Source organism: Orbicella faveolata, unplaced genomic scaffold, assembly GCF_042242905.1.
Source record: "Orbicella faveolata isolate gen_17 unplaced genomic scaffold, um_ofav_v1 contig_13, whole genome shotgun sequence".
Taxonomy (NCBI): Eukaryota; Metazoa; Cnidaria; class Anthozoa; order Scleractinia; family Merulinidae; genus Orbicella; species Orbicella faveolata.
Window position 1 is genome coordinate 26,957,700 of NW_028301540.1, and position 18,477 is coordinate 26,976,176.

The window sequence follows — 18,477 nt, forward strand, 5'->3', positions numbered from 1 at the left end:
GATGGTGAAATGCTAAAAAAAAATGGTAGATTGAGATACGTTTGTATATAAACGCAATACGTCACTAAAGTGGTTCGAATTCAGTCTTAAAAGATACAAATTAAACCAAATGTAAATTTCTGTTGATAGCGGTTTTTTTTTTCTTCAGACTAAAATAAATAGCGACTAATGTAATTCCCCGGAGTGCTCAGTCAGGCGAAAGTCGGAACTGAACAAATCCAAGATTAGAGCAATACCGACAAATTTTACGCTCTGAAATTGTTTGATTATGGTAATTACATTATTTTTTTTTATCTGAGATATTAGCAAAAAAATCGGACACAATTGGAAGCACACTTGTGTTTTCTGTGCTTGCAAGAAGTTTTTTTTTTCTCGGTTTGATGTTCCGAGAGTTCTCTTCACGAAGATTGGAGACATTGTTTCATATGCGTTTTATAATTGACATCTATGGCAATTTTATTTAATCGTTTCATCTTGAGCGGAGCTATTGTTTGTGTCTTATGTTACGGTAAGTCTGGAACACGAATCTACCTAGTCAGCTGCATCTTTAACACGTTTCCAACACCAAAGGTATCAACTATTCAGGTTTTGGTTACAGCGTGCGAATGCGGTCAACGTTGTCGTTGTGTTTACTTACATTGAAAGCTTTCATTTACAAGTATGATCATTCGCTAGCTTCTCTTTATCTTCACAAACCAAATCTAAGCAAACAGGTCTTGAGAATTGCGTATCTAATCATTGGAAAGCAAAACTTTGTTTTTTCAGAATCATAATCAGATCCGTAACGGACGGCGTGGGTTGAAACGTTTTCATCTGAGATCAAATATAATGTCTATAAAAACAGATGTACCGTCTGAGATTAAATCCAGTTTTACGAGCAAGTTAAACATAATATAGCAAGCATTTGTGCTTCAAGAAGTCGAGATAGGACAGAAAGAAAAATTGGTACACAAACAAGTCAAATCATGGACATTTATTAGAAGATTTAAGAGTCCTTCGTGCCAGAAGCACGGATAAGATAATTCATGAATAAACAGAGGGCTCATTGATTTGTAATTTCGCCCCCGTGTGAAAACTGAATCCAATAACGGTTACATTATAAACATAAAGCTGTATGTTTTTCTCTTTTTTTTTTTTTGTGGTTTTGTTTCAATACCATTCGGAGCAGTTCATTTTGATCCTATCTTAAAAAGGATTGAGCGGCAGATTTTTGACAATGTCAAGAATATGCGAAACATCTGCCTCATTTCAACAATCCATTTCAAAATTGTAGTCATCGTCGATTACATTACAGCGGCTTGTCACATTTGATCATTATCTTCAATTTTTTTTTACTTCGTAAACTGTTTTAATAATTACCCCCTTAATCAAAAAAGAATAATTTTTTAATGATCTTTCTGAGGACAGACGTATACATGAAGTCGTTAACCTGAGTTTTTGTTTGTTTGTTATTTATTGTAAAAAACAGATTTCCCATGTTGCCGTGCGTCAAAAAGAGTACAGAGATGACGTCAAAATATAGTTAGAAACATCAGTGACACACTCACCTTAGGGCTCTGTGTCACTTTTTTGTTCTTGCCATATTTTGTCGTCATCTGTGATCTTTCACTAAACAGACGTGCGGCAACATGAAGACTTTTTGTTCAACACCTGCAATAGAAAACCACTCTTATAAGAAGAGAATTTCAACCTCGGATTAGACATCCGATCTCTTTTTCACCAGGTTTAGACGGTGGAAACATCTTGTGCCAAATACAGAACCACTCCTTTCAAGGGAATGAATTATCTGTGAATTCCAGCGAAACAGTTTCCCTAAATTGTTCCGTCGTCCAAGGAGGACCAGCAAGGCAGATCGCGTGGAAGAAAAAGGACACTATAGCGAACAGTCAGCGGCTATTCACAGTATCATCGGCATCGTCTCCAGGTCTCTGGTCGAGTTTACGATTAAGCAATATTAGCGTAAAGGACTCTGGGACATACCAATGTGAAGTGAAGAAGAACAGGAAACGGGATGTTTGCTACGCAGTTCTCCATGTATATTGTAAGTAATATGTTTCAATCTTCCCTCAGTAAGCTTTAGTCCCCCCTGAAAATAAATCTTCGTAAAGATTTAGAAGAAGTATTGAGAACGGAATTTTATATTAAATTTAACTTATCATCTCGCTCATATTATAATCAGCAGATATCGTAAGACCCAGATTGGCAGGTTCATGACAGAAACGGCGGACACAGGCATGGTCCTCCCGGGAAAAAATCGAACAAGTTTGCTTTGTTTGATCAGTTCTACCTATACTGAGAGAATAATGGAGTTGAGCATTTCTTACTTTCATATTCCTTTTACACCAATGAAATTCAACATTTGCAATGTTTCTACTCAGAAGATTTTGATGGTAAATTGTCAAACAACACACGATGGTAAGTTTTGTTATTGTCAAACAAGTCTCAATTTACAAAAAAAAATTGCCATTTACCGACTAAAAGTGGTGAGAATAGATTTCATCGCGAACCAAATCATGACAGAAGGGCCCTTAGGAATTAACTGTGGCAGCTAGACAACGTCAAAGTCATAGCCGACTCCTCAGTGTTTAATTACAAATAGTAGGCCATTCTAACATAATATTTTCCAACTCATCAAGCTCGCCCACGCATTTTGACAACAAAGGGATTTTTCACTACAACACCACAGATTATGTCTGAGGGGCGTAATCCTGTCTTCCATTGTTACGCCAGTGGTTGGCCGAAGCCTTACTTCACCTGGCTCAAAGACGGAATGGAGATTCAAGATGGCGATGCTGAGCACTCGTACGTGCTAACAGAAAGAGCAAACGGCCTTGATTCAGGCCTGGATTTAGATATTCTTTATGTCAGACAGAAGCATGCTGGTCAATACAGCTGTGTGGCAAGGAACAGATTTGGCGAGGAACAACATGACATTAATCTCTTCCTTGAAAGTAAGTATCCGAAGCCAGGTTGTTCAAAGCCCGATTAAACTATCGCAGGATTATTAGCGAGAAGTTTGATTTCAGTTTTGTAACTTTTCGGTAAGGTTTTCGGTTTATATTGTTTTTCTTTCCGTTTGAAGTTTGAAAAATCTCAAACTACACGAACCTAAGAAGTGAAAAGCATTTTATACAACGAAACTTAATGCTTCGGTTAACTTTTACTCCTGGTTAGGGTTAGCCGGCTTTCAGACAAACCGGCCCAGTTCTACTATTTAGTTTTCTGTTATTGGCTGTGCTTAGTTTGATAGTTAGCCTAGTCCTCAAATTCCCCAATGTCTCGTTCATTTTTCTTCGTTTTTTTTTTTTGTTTGTTTGTTTTTTTTGTTGTTGTTGTTTTTTTTTTGTTTGTTTGTTTTTTTTTTTACTTACTTACTTTTCTTAAATAACATGGTCAGATACAGGTAAAATATTAGCCGGTTCTTTTTCTCCCAACTTTTTTTCCAATTTTTGGTGAAAACTGCAAACGTTAGAAAACGCTAAGTCAGCCGATATCTTGCCAGTCCGTATGTGGGATTTTTTTACCTTTGCTGTGAACATCCTCAGTCATTTAATGCATCTCTTACTACCCAACTTGCTCGGGATGATACAGGAAGAATATCGACCCTCGCTCTTTTTGGTACGGGCGTGGGTCGATTGACATTCTCCCAAGTCTACCCTTGCCCTTCTGTTGCCCGAAAAGCTGTTTTTGTTTGCCGTGTTCAAACATATGTGTTTTGAAATTCAAACGATAAAATGGACTGAATGGACAGAATGGGCTGGTTTTTAAGCCAAAACATTCGCTACTGTTCCTTAGAGTCAGATCTTTTAAAATATGACTTCGGATCCGCAAATTTAAAGTTACCAGAACTTTCGAGAAAGGGGCCCGCTTGGATAAAAAGATATTTTTTTATGAATAGAAGAGTTTCGTTACCTGTAAAACGGTTAGCTCTCTTTCTATTCCACCGTCCAGGAAAATATCCGGGAAAACCTCCTAAGGTTCACCCGTACGCTTCTAAACACCAAGTGACCATCCCAAAAAGTGGTGACGCACTACTGGCGTGCGTTGGAGAAAATACTCCAGACAGGGACACGTTTGTTTTCTGGGTATTCAATGGAACCTCACTTCCACTGGACAATAATGAAAACATTCATCACCAGTCAGACTTTGAGTATTTTCAAGAACAAGAGACGCCTAAAGTAAACTTCTCCCTTCTCATAAGGAACGTGACGGAACGTGACACTGGGGCCTACCACTGCGGGGTTCGTACTCTTAAAGGGAATGACTCGGACACAATCTACCTGAGCCTTGTTAAACCAGGTATTTGCATGCAGGGTTATACGGTGCGCCCGTGTCGATGTGTTAGAGCCTTGTTCCGCTAATTGTTGAGGCAACATTTGTAGAAAATACGTAAAGGTTCTACTTGTGTAAAGCCCTGTCCAAACAGGAAATGTTAAGCGATCAAACACGATCAAACATTGTTTCTTGACCAAATGTTTTCTCGTTTGGACACCTTGTTTGATCTTGTTTGAAAAAATTTCAACGACGACAAAACTTCCATCGAACATTGTAAAACATTTTGCTCTTCAAAATATATTTCATAGACACCGTTTGGCCATTCAGTACAACATCAACATGGTTGGTCACCACAGTGTTTGATCGTGTTTGGTACCCAAAGATTTCCCGCTCAACAGGGTCTTAAAAGATGTTGCCACACTCGGTGGGCACTCAGTGTTCTTGACTATGCTTTGGAACGTTAAGCACTGTTCAGAGTTCCTCAGTCTTTGGTGTCCCATTTGGCATAATGGTGCTATTTTCACGACGAAGAAGTCCACGAAAATACCAAGAGTAAATGCTTAAATGCTCCCGATGCCCCAGTAAGGCCCCTGGAAGTCACTGGCCTATGAACCAGTTTTAACCCCCTTCCCCACCCCCACCCCCTCTTTTCGGCAACGTTTACTTATTTTGGTTTATCTTTAGTGTCACTCTCTTCCTGGGCTAATAACTTTTGTTTATCTCATGGTTGCTGTCTTACTTAGATTCTAAGCACAGGGGGCAAAAGGCATCTTTGACGGAAATCCTTCTCGTGGGAGCAGGGATCTTTTGCGGTCTGGTGATGGCCGCCATTGCTCACCGACAATGGAGCAGGAGACGAAAGCATTGGAAACGTAAGTTGCTAAGTTAAATACCTTTTGTTTGTTTTCCTTTGGTTTGTTTACGTGTTACGGAAAACCCCAGGAACTCACTCCTAGCCAGGCAAGAATGTTAAAACGGTTAGAAAAAAGGAAACAAAATCAAAGAGCATAAAAGAAAAATGAGACTCAGAGTCGCTGAATAATGTATGAATTAATGTTAGAATAACACCAGATTCACGGTATAAGACTGACATTAGTTGTAGAGGGCCGAAGCTACTGACCACATGGACGACAAAAAATTTTAATCGTCAAGATTTTCCAAGATCATTGAATCAATTTCTCCATGTCACTTTGAGTAAATTATTTACGTTAATCTCATCAATTCTTTTTCCTCACTTTTGATTTTATTTTAACTTTTTTTGCCTTAACAGATGAATTGCCATCAAAGGATTTCCAGTACGATGTCTTTATAAGCTTTAGCACACTCGACTACAACTGGGTACGAGACAACCTCACTCCAGTGCTGGAGCGAAAGCGAATCAACTACTGTATCCACAGCCGGGACTTTATAGTTGGAAAGGCAATCATTGAAAACATAGCTGATAGCGTTTACAACAGTAGAAAGGTGCTAGCTATCATCTCGCACAATTATCTTTCAAGCCACTTCTGCCGAGAGGAGCTGGAAATAGCGCTATACCGCTGTACAGAAATGGCAGACTCGTCTCTGTTGCTAATTCGAGTCGATCACGTCGACAAGGATCGACTTCCGAAGACTTTACGAAGACGAACGTTTTTGGATTATGCAAGCGCCTTGGAGAGGATGGACTGGGAGCGAAGGTTGTTGAAGCATATCGAGTTTGATGACAAACACTCAACACAGTTGGGAAGTCCAAGCGCTTCTACTGATAAGGTTCAACTTCTAAGTGAACAATCCAACGCTAAAAGGGTTTGATTTGCTGAAGTAGCTTGGAGACGCACCATTTATAAGATGTGAGTAGGCTTAAGAACCCGCTTAAGAATAACAGTCAGATAAGAGGTACGTAAATAACGCATGGGTCACAGTTACTGCCTTGCTTATGGACCCTTGTGTCGCCGTAGAGGGTGTACACCAATTGAAGACATTGAACGTCATGCCACTTTATCGTACCTTGTGATCTAAGTCGCGAGCTCCCAGCGACAACTAAAAATTATGGAATTTCGTGTTTAATTTTTAGTGTCAGGACAAGTGTCAGTGTTTATGCATCAGTCAATTCCAGCAGTGCCCATCCCCCCCCCCCTCCGGGCTAACCCCCGGGCATTAGCATTTTTTTAAAAACAAATGGGCAAATTCCCCGGGTTGGGGACGCATAAGCTGTCTAAATGCCCCGGGGTGGGGACGAAGAAAGAGGGCAAATGCCCCGCCCCCGGGATCGTCGCCTTCCAACACCTCTGCAGTTTTTTTTAATTAATCAGTAAATAAAACGGTCATCTGTTCAGTATTTTAATGCAATGGTAAGACTTCAAGGACAACAGTACGCGTTAGTTGATTCTGATTGTATTTATCTCTTTTTATATTTGTTTCTAACAGTTTGCTAGAGGATAGCTGAGATTGCGGCGGACGTGCCCCCAGCCGCGAGCGATGATAGGCGCTTGTATTCGCAGGCTACTTTTTTCTGTGAAGAATCAAGACATTCTAAATGATGATGCATTGTATTTCAAGCTCGCAAGATCTGTCTTGAAGATCACATCATTTGAATTCGCAAACCTTAAGTATGTTAATTCCACTTTCATGAATTTAAAAAATGCTAGGCTAGTTTTGAATGCGAAATGCAAAATAGTCGTGTTCACGTCAGTGATTGTTTTGTGATAAAAACAATATAGTTCACCTTGTCGCTTATATTTATATGCTTACAAGTAATGAAGAAATATCTAAAATTGAGAAAACATACCTTTAAAAACATCTGCAAGTTTCTCTAGTCCCTGACGAACAAGCCATTGTTCGACACACGCCTCGTCTTTCCCGATGAATTCATCCGCATGGCACTTTCCAAAACACGAGTGTCGAATGCCCGGGGGTCGCCCCGGGGTACGCAAATGCCCAGCCCCCGGGCCGCGATAAAATTGCGGATGCCCCACCCTCGGGACTGACAACGTGAGCAAATGCTCCGCGGTTGCCCAGGGCGGGGATGGGTACAGCTGGAATTGACTGATGCATTAGATTTTCCTCATCCTGATTGTCTTTTTAGTAGCTCAGATCATCAACTAAGTGAATATACTCAGATATTCATTCATTGGTGAAAACCCGCACTATAACTGCAGGTTCTTACGAAATCACGTTTACTAACACTTGGCTCTCCTTGGTTTTCTGCACTGAATTTCAATTATGGCATATAGAGTTACTGCGTTAATGAAAATTTGTAGATTAAATCGATATGTAATAAAACAGAAAATATTTTCTCGCCTTGAGGTTGTGCATTATTTGATTTGGTGGCCAACAGCTTGTTCAAGAACAACAGGACCTGGATAGCAGAAAGCACCCGCTCGATTGTTTTCCCCATTCGGCAGTTTTGCTGTACAGGAATTTTCTTTTGGAAACTGTCCAACCCCTACACTCCCCTCAAAAAATAAAGTCATGGTCCGTCCCTTAGATCATGCATACTGTTCTTCAGGTTACCCGCTCCGTGTCAATATCAACAGTCATGCTAATTAATTCAGGTATGACATTCCGCTCAGTCAGACTGGAGGCTTCCGCATGCATTATACGTTGTTGGAAAATGACCAAATATTGCGTGACGTCCAATGTAAGGTTGTTGTTTCCCTATAAAAGCGGATCTGCCCAATGTAAAACCGGATATCCTTCTTTTGTTTCATTGCATGGCGTTCCAATTAAGAAAGAAGATTGCCAAAAGATTGGTTCCCCTAGAGGAGGAAGGATGGGCAATCTTAAAGATACGTTTTCCTAGATGAAAAGAAAGGGAAAATTCGAGTGCAGAGATCCAAAACTGCCAAATAATACCAAGAGGTGGAAAAGAAAATAGTTGCCAAAAGAAAACGAAAAAATACAACAGTGCTAATGAAACAGACAAATTGCCCACCCTCTCCCTATTCCAAGTTTATCTCCACTGTGTGACAACTGGGAATGTCATCTGTGGTCTTGATGACAGCATTCTGTCAGTTGCATAAGCATTACAAAATGCAGGGTGTAAAATTACTCCAAATATTTGTACGCAGACACCTACATTCCAATCAAGAAGAGAGTCGATCATTTGACCACGAGAAGCAATATCTACGAACATCATACAGGAACGTTTCAGATCCGTTGGTCAAGCAGCCTCTAAAGCGATAAAGGAAGGGCAGGAAAACGCTGTATCAAGATGCAAGTTGCATTTCTTTATTTTGCGATCGGATATGTCTTCTTTCACACGGTAGTGGTGAGTATATTGTACAGTGATTCAGTGTGATTGTGTTGCCATGTTCGTTCGAGTGTCGAGAAGCCAACTTATTGTTAGGGATTGATGAAAAGAAACGTCTAGCTAAGAGACTACCTTTTGCTTTCTAACAAAACAACTTATAGTCGCGTTTGTTCTCGTTCACTAGCTGTTTTGTAAAAAGTAAACAATCCCTCATTGATGTTGATTGTACGATAAATATTGACACATGGCATTTTTAAAAATCAATTCTTATGCGGCTAAATGCTATATATGTTTTGATTAAGGTGGACCTTGGTTTTCATTAGACCTACATGTATGTCCTTACTTTTATGTCCATGGCTATCTTCACCGTTACGGCTAGCTGAGGCTCTCATAAGCCATTAATCTTTACCACAATCAGATCTACTCGCATAACTGAAATTAGGACACAGGACAGACTTGTAAAAATTCTTGTAATGCTTTTGGTTTCCTCAGTTCTTGCGTGGATTTTTATAATCCGGAGTTAAGCGATAATCTCAATTATTTTAGATGAGCTATAAATTCTAAGGTGGCATTTTCACTAGCAAATTCTGGCGATATCGATAAAAGCCAAAAAGTGATGCTTTGATAACCGTGTGCTTATGGCAAGATAACTGCGCGTATTTTGGGTGTTCCGGTAGTAAGACGCCCAGGGCCTGGTTGCCGGCTTTCAGAGTTGATGATATTTAGCGGATAAATAGCTATTCAGGGAATATGAAAATAACCGAATCGATTCATCTAGATGTCTTGGGGGAATACGTTTCTTTGATTGCCTTTTCACGTAGTTCCATGTTGTAAGTTTTTGGACTACGAGATCGGAAATCAGAGAGTCCGATCGAGACATTGAGATCTAGCGACCTCAAATCGATTTAAGAGATTTACGCTGCCCAGGAACTGCTTTGGCAAATTTAATACCAAATCAAAACAAAAAGAGAAAAAGGTAGCATTCATTGTTTATATTTTTTTTCTAATTCCTGTTTATTTTTGTCTTCATTTTCCTCATCTGCTGAACCGCTCTTGCGAAGACCACGGAACAAACACTGGCAAAACAAAACGGTAAGTTCGATTTTAAAGAGCACATACATCAGGAAGGAATTACTGGTAAAAGAGGTCAATTCTAATATAGATAAACGAACCATATGTTTTCAAAATGAGTTATATTTGGAGACAGGAACGTCTAACCAGATGTATTGGCTGTTAACCTAAAAAAAAACAGTGCTGATTGGGTATTTCTTACTCCAACAATTATCAAAAACAATTCATTTGTCTTTAAAGATTAACGCTATGAAAAGTCTCTGATTGGTTTAATATTTTGATATAAACAAATTACAACCAAGTGCGAAATATGTAAATATTTGAAACCGGAAATTCCAATAAGAGAATAACCCAGTCCTGAGACATTTTTCGGTCTCGGTGAGGTAAAAAAAGTCTCCTTGAGAGTACGAAATGTCTGCGTGGGGTGCTACTAGAAACTTTGTACTGGAAATGTTGCTGCTTAACCTTTTCTGACAAACATTTTTCAACACCATTTTGCTGATGTTTGCAGCTGAGCGCTGTCTCTGAAACTGTCTCGAACCGAGTCAGTGAGCTCAGCCTAATGAGATTCTCACTGTATCAGTTACCAAGTCAGAGGTTTCAGTCAGTCGTCGTCATTCATTCATTCATTCATTCATTCGTTCGTTCGTTCGTTCGTTCGTTCGTTCGTTCGTTCGTTCATTCATACAGTCAGTCAATCAGTCAGTCAAACATTCAAATAGTCCTCAAGTTCAGTCTGTCAGTTAGCTAGCGATTCCTTTGTCTTCTGCCTCGCCAGACGAGCAAGTTTCGCCCATTTAGTGACTTGCTCGGTACGTTAGCCAGTCAGTCAGTCAGCGAGCCAGCCAGTCAGTCAAGCAATCAATCAATATTCTGTACCATTATAGACTTGCTCAAATGGAGTATATTACCAAACATGCGCATCATATCAAACAGAAACATTTAGTAAGGTACATGTATCAGATAATCTATATGATTATAAGCCTAAAATCAGCGTCGTATATATTGTTACGGGCACATTATCATCTTCGTAATTACCTATGAGTGATACCTCAGTTTTAAAGGTTCTTCCACAATCATTTGATCATTGTCAATGTTATAACAACAGCAGAAATTCGCGCGCGCTCATTGGTTAATTTTCATTGTCGATAAGCGGACAGACACATTTTTTTTTTAATGCAATTCTATTTACAGGACGAACATTAACACTACTTACAGTACTAATATTATACTTACATCTACACTTACACAGTACTTGCTCCTTACCCTACTTATACTTACACTATTTATACATGCACTAATCACAATACATATATTACAATGCGATAACGCTAATTAAATTACAGTAGGCTTACTTACAATGCTCTCTTTTTATCAAAGATAAATTTCATAAACATATAAATTACATACTTGTTACATTTTAGTTCTCTACAACGCATTCAATTATGCTATATTTGTTTTAAATTTTTTATTATTCAATTACAATACACACAATTTCATACCTTATTTCCTACTTACACCACTAAATTACAATACATAAGAGCAAAATGCAAAATATAACAATATTTTCCTAACACAGCACAATCACTAACAATCCATTTTACATTACAATATTGCTTATTAACATTGCATTGTAAACGAAGAAGCTGAAATTAACTAAATTGGAAGTTCGCCCATTTCGACCTCAAAAATTCCATCTTTTTATTGATACGTCCAATATAATTTTCTGTTTCATATCTAATTAAAATTTAGCTTTAAAACTGTTGATTTTTGGATGAGCCTGGTTTCTTCTACAATCCCATAAATAAATTTTAGCAATAAGGAGAAGATAGTAAAGTAAGGGGCACGATCTTGATGGCAGACCAACTATAACGTCTTACCGAGTAAGATTAATTGTCTTTTGAGTAGCAGAGAACCAAAACAATTCAAAATCATCCCAGAATCCCAGAAAGCTTTAGAACAAGGACAACTTTATAAGAAATGATTCAACTTTTCTGGATGCGATTTGCAAAAAGTACATGGGTCATGTTGGTTATAACCTATTTTATAGAGTTTGGAATTAGTATATAAGACAGAGTTAAGCACTTTATTGAAATGCTCTGACATAAGGTTCTACAGTAACTTTATGAGGAAGTATGAATAACTGTGTTAATTGATCGAACGAAAAGTTAAATTCCTTTTGTAATTTACTAGCTGCACTCGGTAATTGTGCCTTTTTACCAATCAATAGTGAATAGTATTGTTTTGATTTCTCTTCCATTACGTCAAAAACCTGATTATCAATATTCAAGGTGGGGGAAGTTGTTGATGGAGTGGCAGTGATTATATTATGTTTTAGATAGTTTGACACAGAATAGCGAAGTCCAGTCCATACCAGGAAATTTGTTTTTCGAATCTTTTTGGCGATAACATCAAACAACTCAGTATTGTTCAAGTTAAATATCACTTACATAAAAAAAGTCGGACTCAAAATAATTTTTTATAGTAGACTGGAGAGCCATTCACACGAATTTCTTTATTGCTCCAAATTATACTATTCCAGTTCTTATTTGATGCGAAGTATAGAATTGAGAACGGATTGAGAAGTCTTTACATCGAAATTACAGTTAAGAAGGAAAAGTCCACCGTATTTGGCTAGAAGATGACACAAATAACTTTTCCAGATACCACTGTCTGAACTAAAAATTCTCTTTAATCATGCTAGCCTTAAGGATTTGATCATGCATTCAAGATCTATCAATTTACAATCTTGTAACCTTATCAGTACCTTTCCACAAAAATTTATAGAGTATTAGATTTAATGAAAATAAATAGACCATTTTGGGGATTACGACAGCTTTGATTATTGTCACCTTCCCGTACAAAGATAGGCCTCTGGACGCCCAGATGTTTATAAGTTTTTTTTTATTTTATCAAGATTTTCTATAAAATTCTTTTCCCGTAGCAATTTTTTCATCATATGAGTAATAGACTCCAAGTGCTTTGATAGGCTCATCGGGCCATTTAAGATCCAAGGGTTTTATTTTTTTGTTTCTTAAAGACGCGATCCACATTGCTTCCGTTTTAGTACAGTTAATCGTTAGACCGGACGCATTTTTATGAACTTCTAATAAATCAAGAAGTGCCTTTAACGAGTTGATGTCTGAGAGTGTTGCAGTCATATCGTCCGCATATTGAAGCAGTTTTGTTTCCTCTCTTCCTATAGTGATGCCAGTTATTTTTACATTTTGCCGAACAGAAATGGCTAACGTTTCAGCTGCCAAGACAAAAAGATATGGCGATGGGGGGTCACCTTGCCTTACTCCACGTTCTAAAGTGAAGAAGTCTGAAATCGTACCGTTATTTATAATACAGCTTTTGATATTTTTATAAAAGGTTTTAACCCAACAAACAAAATCGGGACCAAAATTAAAAGATTCTAAGCATTCTAAGTCGGAAAAAATCCCATTCGACACTGTCAAAAGCTTTTCGAAAATCAAGAAATACCACTATTCTGGGAATATTTTCTTAAGAGTAAATTCCGTTACGTCAAAAATCGATGTTACCGTGTCACCAATGTAGCGATCTTTGATGAAACCAGTTTGATTATAGTGGATGATATTAGGAAAAACATTTTTTAACCTGGAAGCTATGACTTTGGACATTATCTTTGTATTTACATTTAACAGAGAAATTGGCCGCCAGTTTTCTATTATCTTCGTATCTAAATTTAACAGGGAAATTGGCCGCCAGTTTTCTAATAAGGTACGATCTTTTCCTTTTTTTTCAATAAGAGTTGTTACAGCTTGCTTTTGAGAGCTTGATAATTCTTTATTCTCAAAACATTCCTTTACACATTTTATGAAAGGTTCACTGATTAAGGGCTAAAGCTTCTTAAAAAACTCAACAGGAATGCCGTCGTTTCAAGAATTAATTTATAATTTGTGCGATGCGTCAACGAGCCAGAGAGGACTATTTTATCAATTTGTTATTGTAAAAAACAAATTGACGTCAGTTTTTCATGTGTCTGTCTTGTTATTGATCATGAATTTCGTCATGATATCGTCAAACTAGTCTGCGGATCTACTCGGCTATCGTCTCGTGGATCCACAGCTACTTTGACAATGTTATGACAAAATTCATGATCAATAACGGGACCGACGAATGAAAAACTGGCGTCCGGCAATTTGTTATCCTTACATCTTGCCTATTATTAATTTATTTTTATTAAAGGTTCATTTTCGCGCATTCTCTCAACAGATCCTTGTCGGAACGTTTTCTGCACCAAAGGGCGCATGTGCGTTGTAAACGAAGACCGTTCCACTAAGTGTGTGTGCCCAGACTCCTGTCCTGACGAGTACAATCCTGTGTGCAGCGTGTACCTGAGAGAATTCAGCAACACGTGTGAACTACACAAGTTTGCTTGTCGCATTGGTATCATGATGGGAATTGAACGGAGAGGAAAGTGCGATGTTAAAGGTGTGTCAAGGTTGCTCCTGCATGAGCGGAGAGAGGCACTGTGAGAGAAAAGTGTCTTCTCCAAAAATGCAACGCAGTGAACTTAGACTGCGAGCAATGTCTTTCTTTTCCTAGCGTGCGAGATGTTAAGTCTCTAAAGTGCGATCATGCGAGGGCGGTTGAGTGACGTCGTTTCTTTCCCTAGTTTACACGATACTAAGCGCCGTGCGCGGAGGATTTCAGGAACAAAAACCGACCACTCGAAGTCTGCAGTGAGCTTCAGTTGGTCAGAACTCAAACCCGGGTCTTCCTCATTCGGGTCAAAACGAATCTTTGTGCGAAACCTTTCTAAGAGTGTTTTTCTTTTATATTTTCACGTATGTTGAACTCTTTTTCATTTGAAAAGTGTTTCACAAGGAAAAGGCAACTTGGAATTGACCTTGTAGACAACCAAGCAATTTCTGTGGGAATTTAGCAATCAGTCATGATCAATCCCACGTATTTCTTATGTCCTTCATCTGTTCCGCTACAATGACATCAAAAGTTGTCTCATCGATTTAAACATTTTCCAGGAAGTGGTTGGGAGCCGTGCCCAGTCTCCCGTCTTCTGCAGTTCCATGATCGATATCTGGAGTACCTGATGGTGGCAAGAGAACTGGAACTGAACCCAGACTTTACACTAGGATCGAAAAGGCTCGATGCGTTGACGTATGAGGAACGCCAGGCAGTCATCGAGGTAAATGATCAACACCCTATTGGTATATCTCTTCAGTCACTGTATTTGGAGTTATTTTGGTCACATACACAATTACCTTTAAATGGTAGGAAACCTGAAAATAACAGTTTAATAAGATAGAAAAACACCAAAGACATAGTGATAAACCATAAAGGAACAAGGATGGTTAAGGATAGAGAAGATTGACACGGGTTGCAAACGACGAACTTGAAAAGTTCAGGTGAAACTTTTCAAGATGTGCAAACCGTAACTTAGGTCCTTTAAAAGCCAATAGGACATCGATAGAAAAACTCAAAATACACGAACCGTCTATTAAATCGTATGCAGGAATAAGAACACTAGTATAGTATCTGTCACTAACCTTGAGGAATGCATTCAGGTTCAAACATCATCATGCTTAAACTCTTTTCTACGTTAATTGCCAGGAATAATCTAGGCAGTTTAGAGGGAGGTGGGAAGGGAGGGGGGAAGGTTTCCCCAAATGGAAGATTTTAACTGATCCCTGGCCCCAAAAGGACTAAAATGCATTTGAAGAAGTTAGCCTTTTGAGTTTCCTCCTACTTAGGTTTTCCTCCTGCGGAAGAAAAATGGGTTCTTGCTAGATAACACCAGATTTAAAATTATTCCCTTTCAAGTATTCTCTGATCAGGAGCTGCCCTTGATGACTATAGACTCCTAAGGATACTCTTGTCTGAGGCCTTACAGCCTTGTCTATCAGATATATCTTTTCGCCTACTATCGTCAATAATTATGATCCCTGTATTCAGCATGAGATTTGTGTTTGATTTTAATCCGGCATATCACCTTTTACTTTCCATTTTTTTTTTTTCTATTTCAGTGGGAATTTTACAGCCAGGATAAGAACCATAACGATATTCTTGACGAAGACGAGATCGAATCAATGATCGACCGAGATGAAGACTGTATGGTCGGATTCATGAAGTCGTGTGACTACGATCATCAAAAAGGAATTAGCATTAGGGAATGGAACACTTGCTTCCCGCCAGTGGCCGCCGGTGAGTACATAAGAGCAAAGGGCGGGAAAATTGCGGATCGTTCTGATTGCTTTGCTCGTTTCTGTCCAGTTTCTTTAGTCATTATAAAACGCAGCAAACGCAAACTTTAATGGATGGTTGAATTGGTATCAACACGACTAATCTACATGTACCATACGCCGAGCGCGAGTTTTCTTTGAGTGAATAGTCAACGTGGCGCAGCCGAGATGACTGTCACTAATAGATAATAAAGGGCGTGTAGTTTATACTTTTTTTAAAAAATTATTATTATTATTATTATTATTATTATTATTATTATTATTATTAGATGCAGTTATTCTTATGTCTTTGCAATTGCAAGTTGAAAATCAAGTCAATTTTTCCTTCCGAGGGCAACGCGAGTAAGACATTGGCCTGGCAGGGATGACCCAATCAGATTCTTGGTTTCTCAAATGAACGCGCCGCGCATCTAATTTATACACTCGGCGACCTTTCAAACAACGACCTTTTTCAAAATTTGAAGAACATGCTCAATTGTAGGTAAGCGGCATGTAGAGAATTGCTTGAAACGAAAGAAATTCTGCTGGACGACTTCTTTGCATGTATCAGTGACATGGTTGAAAAATTCCAGATGACCTTATCCTGTAAGTTAGGCTACCCCGGCGCACACAAGTGATCAACTTGAGATCTGTGTACATGTATCATTTTCTCTTTGTTTGTTGTTTTAACAGAAGCCAGCCAGGAGTCTGTGGCATGGTAAAATACAAGAAATGCAGAATAGATTTAAGGCTGGAGGAGAGAACAAAAACGAAAGTGAAGCAAGAAGACCTGTAATTAATTTTTACTGTCGAAAGGGTTATTCTTGTCAGGTTTAAGTACGTAGTCAATAAAGAATTTTAAAAACTGTAATCGTTGCTTTGTAATGTCGAAATATCTGTAATTCTTTTTTTCCGATCTTGACACGCGTCTTCTAAATACATATATACTATTTGCCGGTAAATACTGACTTATTTATGTTTTCCTCTCTCTCTTTCTCTAAAATCACTTTTGTTGTGCGCGCGCCCGGGGGAGGGGTACTCCCTTATATGGGCTGTATAGGTACGTGTGGCCCCAAAGGGTATGGTTTTTCAGCCGTTTTTTGTCATAAATATGGTATCTATTTTGGCCATTTTGGTCTTAAATAGGGTTTGGTTTTAGCACTCTAGTCTTGAATTGGGTATGTTGTTTAGAAGAAGCTACTTTTTCATCATTATCGATAAGACCATAAGCAAAATTAAAGCCCTTCAGAACTTGTGTTTAGGGCAACTGTGTCAGCCGCAGCTGTCATAAACAGGCTATCGAATTTTTGGTCAGGTCATAAATAGGGTAGGGAAAATCGCAGATTTTAGTCATAAATAGGGTAAGGGTTTTGGGAAGTGGGCCGCGCACCGCCACCAAATTTTCCTGGGAGTACCCCCCCCCCCCCCCCGGGGTGGTGGGCGCGTTACCCTGACCGTGGTCAGAGATCGGAAAATCCGGACCGCGCTTAGAACCAATTTGATTGCAGGACTACCGTGTCCTCTTGGAAAAAAAAGTTCATTACTCGATGTAACAATTCTCCCATTTGTGATGATTTATTTTTTTGTAATTCCTTCAGGGTGGCCGGAATCTACATTGATCATTTTCAGGAGAACTTAACATCCCAATCGATGATCATGAGGACGAAAAGCTACATAAATCTGCGATATGCGATATTGGTGCGCGTGAATTTCTGTTCTTTGAAGGGGAAAAACATTGACAAGACTTAAAAACGTTTCTGCCTCGACCACACTAGACTGTCTTAATCGTCAACCTATAATAATGTTTCGCCAAAAGATGCACAACTGTAGAATCAAAATTATATTGAAAGAGTATGGCCAGGCTCTTCTTGCCCTATCTTTTGTCCACTCCCTTTTCTAGCCTCCCCTTTCTCCCCTACTTATACCCAAGGCAAAGAGACTATTTGTTTTATAATGCCCACAATGTTGTCTATTTCGCTCGTTCAGTTAAAAGAAAGAATTTAAAACATCCTTCTTTGAGCTATCCGTCCGTGCGAACAGACTTATAGGTCTTATAGTCCTGGCGAATTAGCATCAGACGATCTCGCGAAACAACCATTTACCCTTTCTTCCATGCTGCGCTACAACAGACCGGCCTGCATATTTCACGAATCACGCTTCATTACAGAATGCATATGGCGTGCAGGTCGGTAAGCCATCGAATTAATTAGTAGAGAAGGCTAATTAAATTACGATGGCAAGTCAATTGTTTATGTACGAAAACCATACGATGTTCTATTACCTAGATTCTCACTGGTAACACCACGTTTCCAGACCTGCACGCACTTCATACCTTTCAAAATACGAAAAACAAAGCAAATTGACCCAAGAGCTTTGTGGCTTCCAAAGAAAGAACAGAATGGTGACCTCTCTTGGCAGCTAGCCCCTTGATAGTGATGCAATGCATCTAAGGGCGTGTTCCTTTGGGGTGATCTGGATCAGGATCAGTGATCCAAGATCACTCGGATCATGGTGCATCAAAGGAACCGATGAATCCCCTCTGGTCACGGATTCATCGGTTCCTTTGATGAACCATGATCCGAGTGATCTTGGATCACTGATCCTGATCCAGATCACCCCAAAGGAACGTACCCTTATTTTAACTCAGTAAAATTCCGCTCCACTCCGCCGACTTAGCCGCCACTTTCGCAATGT

The 18,477-nt window shown here is 39.0% G+C and overlaps 2 protein-coding genes across 2 annotated transcripts; both read left to right on the plus strand.

Annotated features, from left to right (window-relative positions):
* Window positions 1–312: 312 nt before the first annotated feature.
* Window positions 313–5,231, plus strand: LOC149115833 (contactin-2-like). Its single transcript, XM_089285229.1, has 5 exons — window positions 313–508; window positions 1,724–2,041; window positions 2,637–2,951; window positions 3,952–4,299; window positions 5,019–5,231. The coding sequence occupies exons 1-5, from the start codon at window positions 448–450 to the stop codon at window positions 5,162–5,164; spliced, it is 1,188 nt and encodes a 395-aa protein (XP_089141355.1). The 5' UTR covers window positions 313–447; the 3' UTR covers window positions 5,165–5,231.
* A 3,096-nt stretch (window positions 5,232–8,327) lies between these two features.
* LOC110041876 (testican-3-like) lies at window positions 8,328–16,654 on the plus strand. Its single transcript, XM_020747208.2, has 6 exons — window positions 8,328–8,524; window positions 9,568–9,598; window positions 13,817–14,035; window positions 14,587–14,750; window positions 15,589–15,766; window positions 16,477–16,654. The coding sequence occupies exons 1-6, from the start codon at window positions 8,468–8,470 to the stop codon at window positions 16,503–16,505; spliced, it is 678 nt and encodes a 225-aa protein (XP_020602867.2). The 5' UTR covers window positions 8,328–8,467; the 3' UTR covers window positions 16,506–16,654.
* The last annotated feature ends 1,823 nt before the right edge of the window (window positions 16,655–18,477 follow it).

Bases quoted from the DNA above. Each gene is read 5' to 3' on its own strand.
- LOC149115833 (XM_089285229.1), top strand. From the start codon at position 448: ATGGCAATTTTATTTAATCGTTTCATCTTGAGCGGAGCTATTGTTTGT. The intron at 509-1,723 runs GTAAGTCTGGAA...CTTTTTCACCAG, and splicing joins TGTTTGTGTCTTATGTTACG to GTTTAGACGGTGGAAACATC. The intron at 2,042-2,636 runs GTAAGTAATATG...CAACTCATCAAG, and splicing joins CGCAGTTCTCCATGTATATT to CTCGCCCACGCATTTTGACA.
- LOC110041876 (XM_020747208.2), top strand. From the start codon at position 8,468: ATGCAAGTTGCATTTCTTTATTTTGCGATCGGATATGTCTTCTTTCAC. The intron at 9,599-13,816 runs GTAAGTTCGATT...TTCTCTCAACAG, and splicing joins AACACTGGCAAAACAAAACG to ATCCTTGTCGGAACGTTTTC. The intron at 14,751-15,588 runs GTAAATGATCAA...TTTCTATTTCAG, and splicing joins AACGCCAGGCAGTCATCGAG to TGGGAATTTTACAGCCAGGA.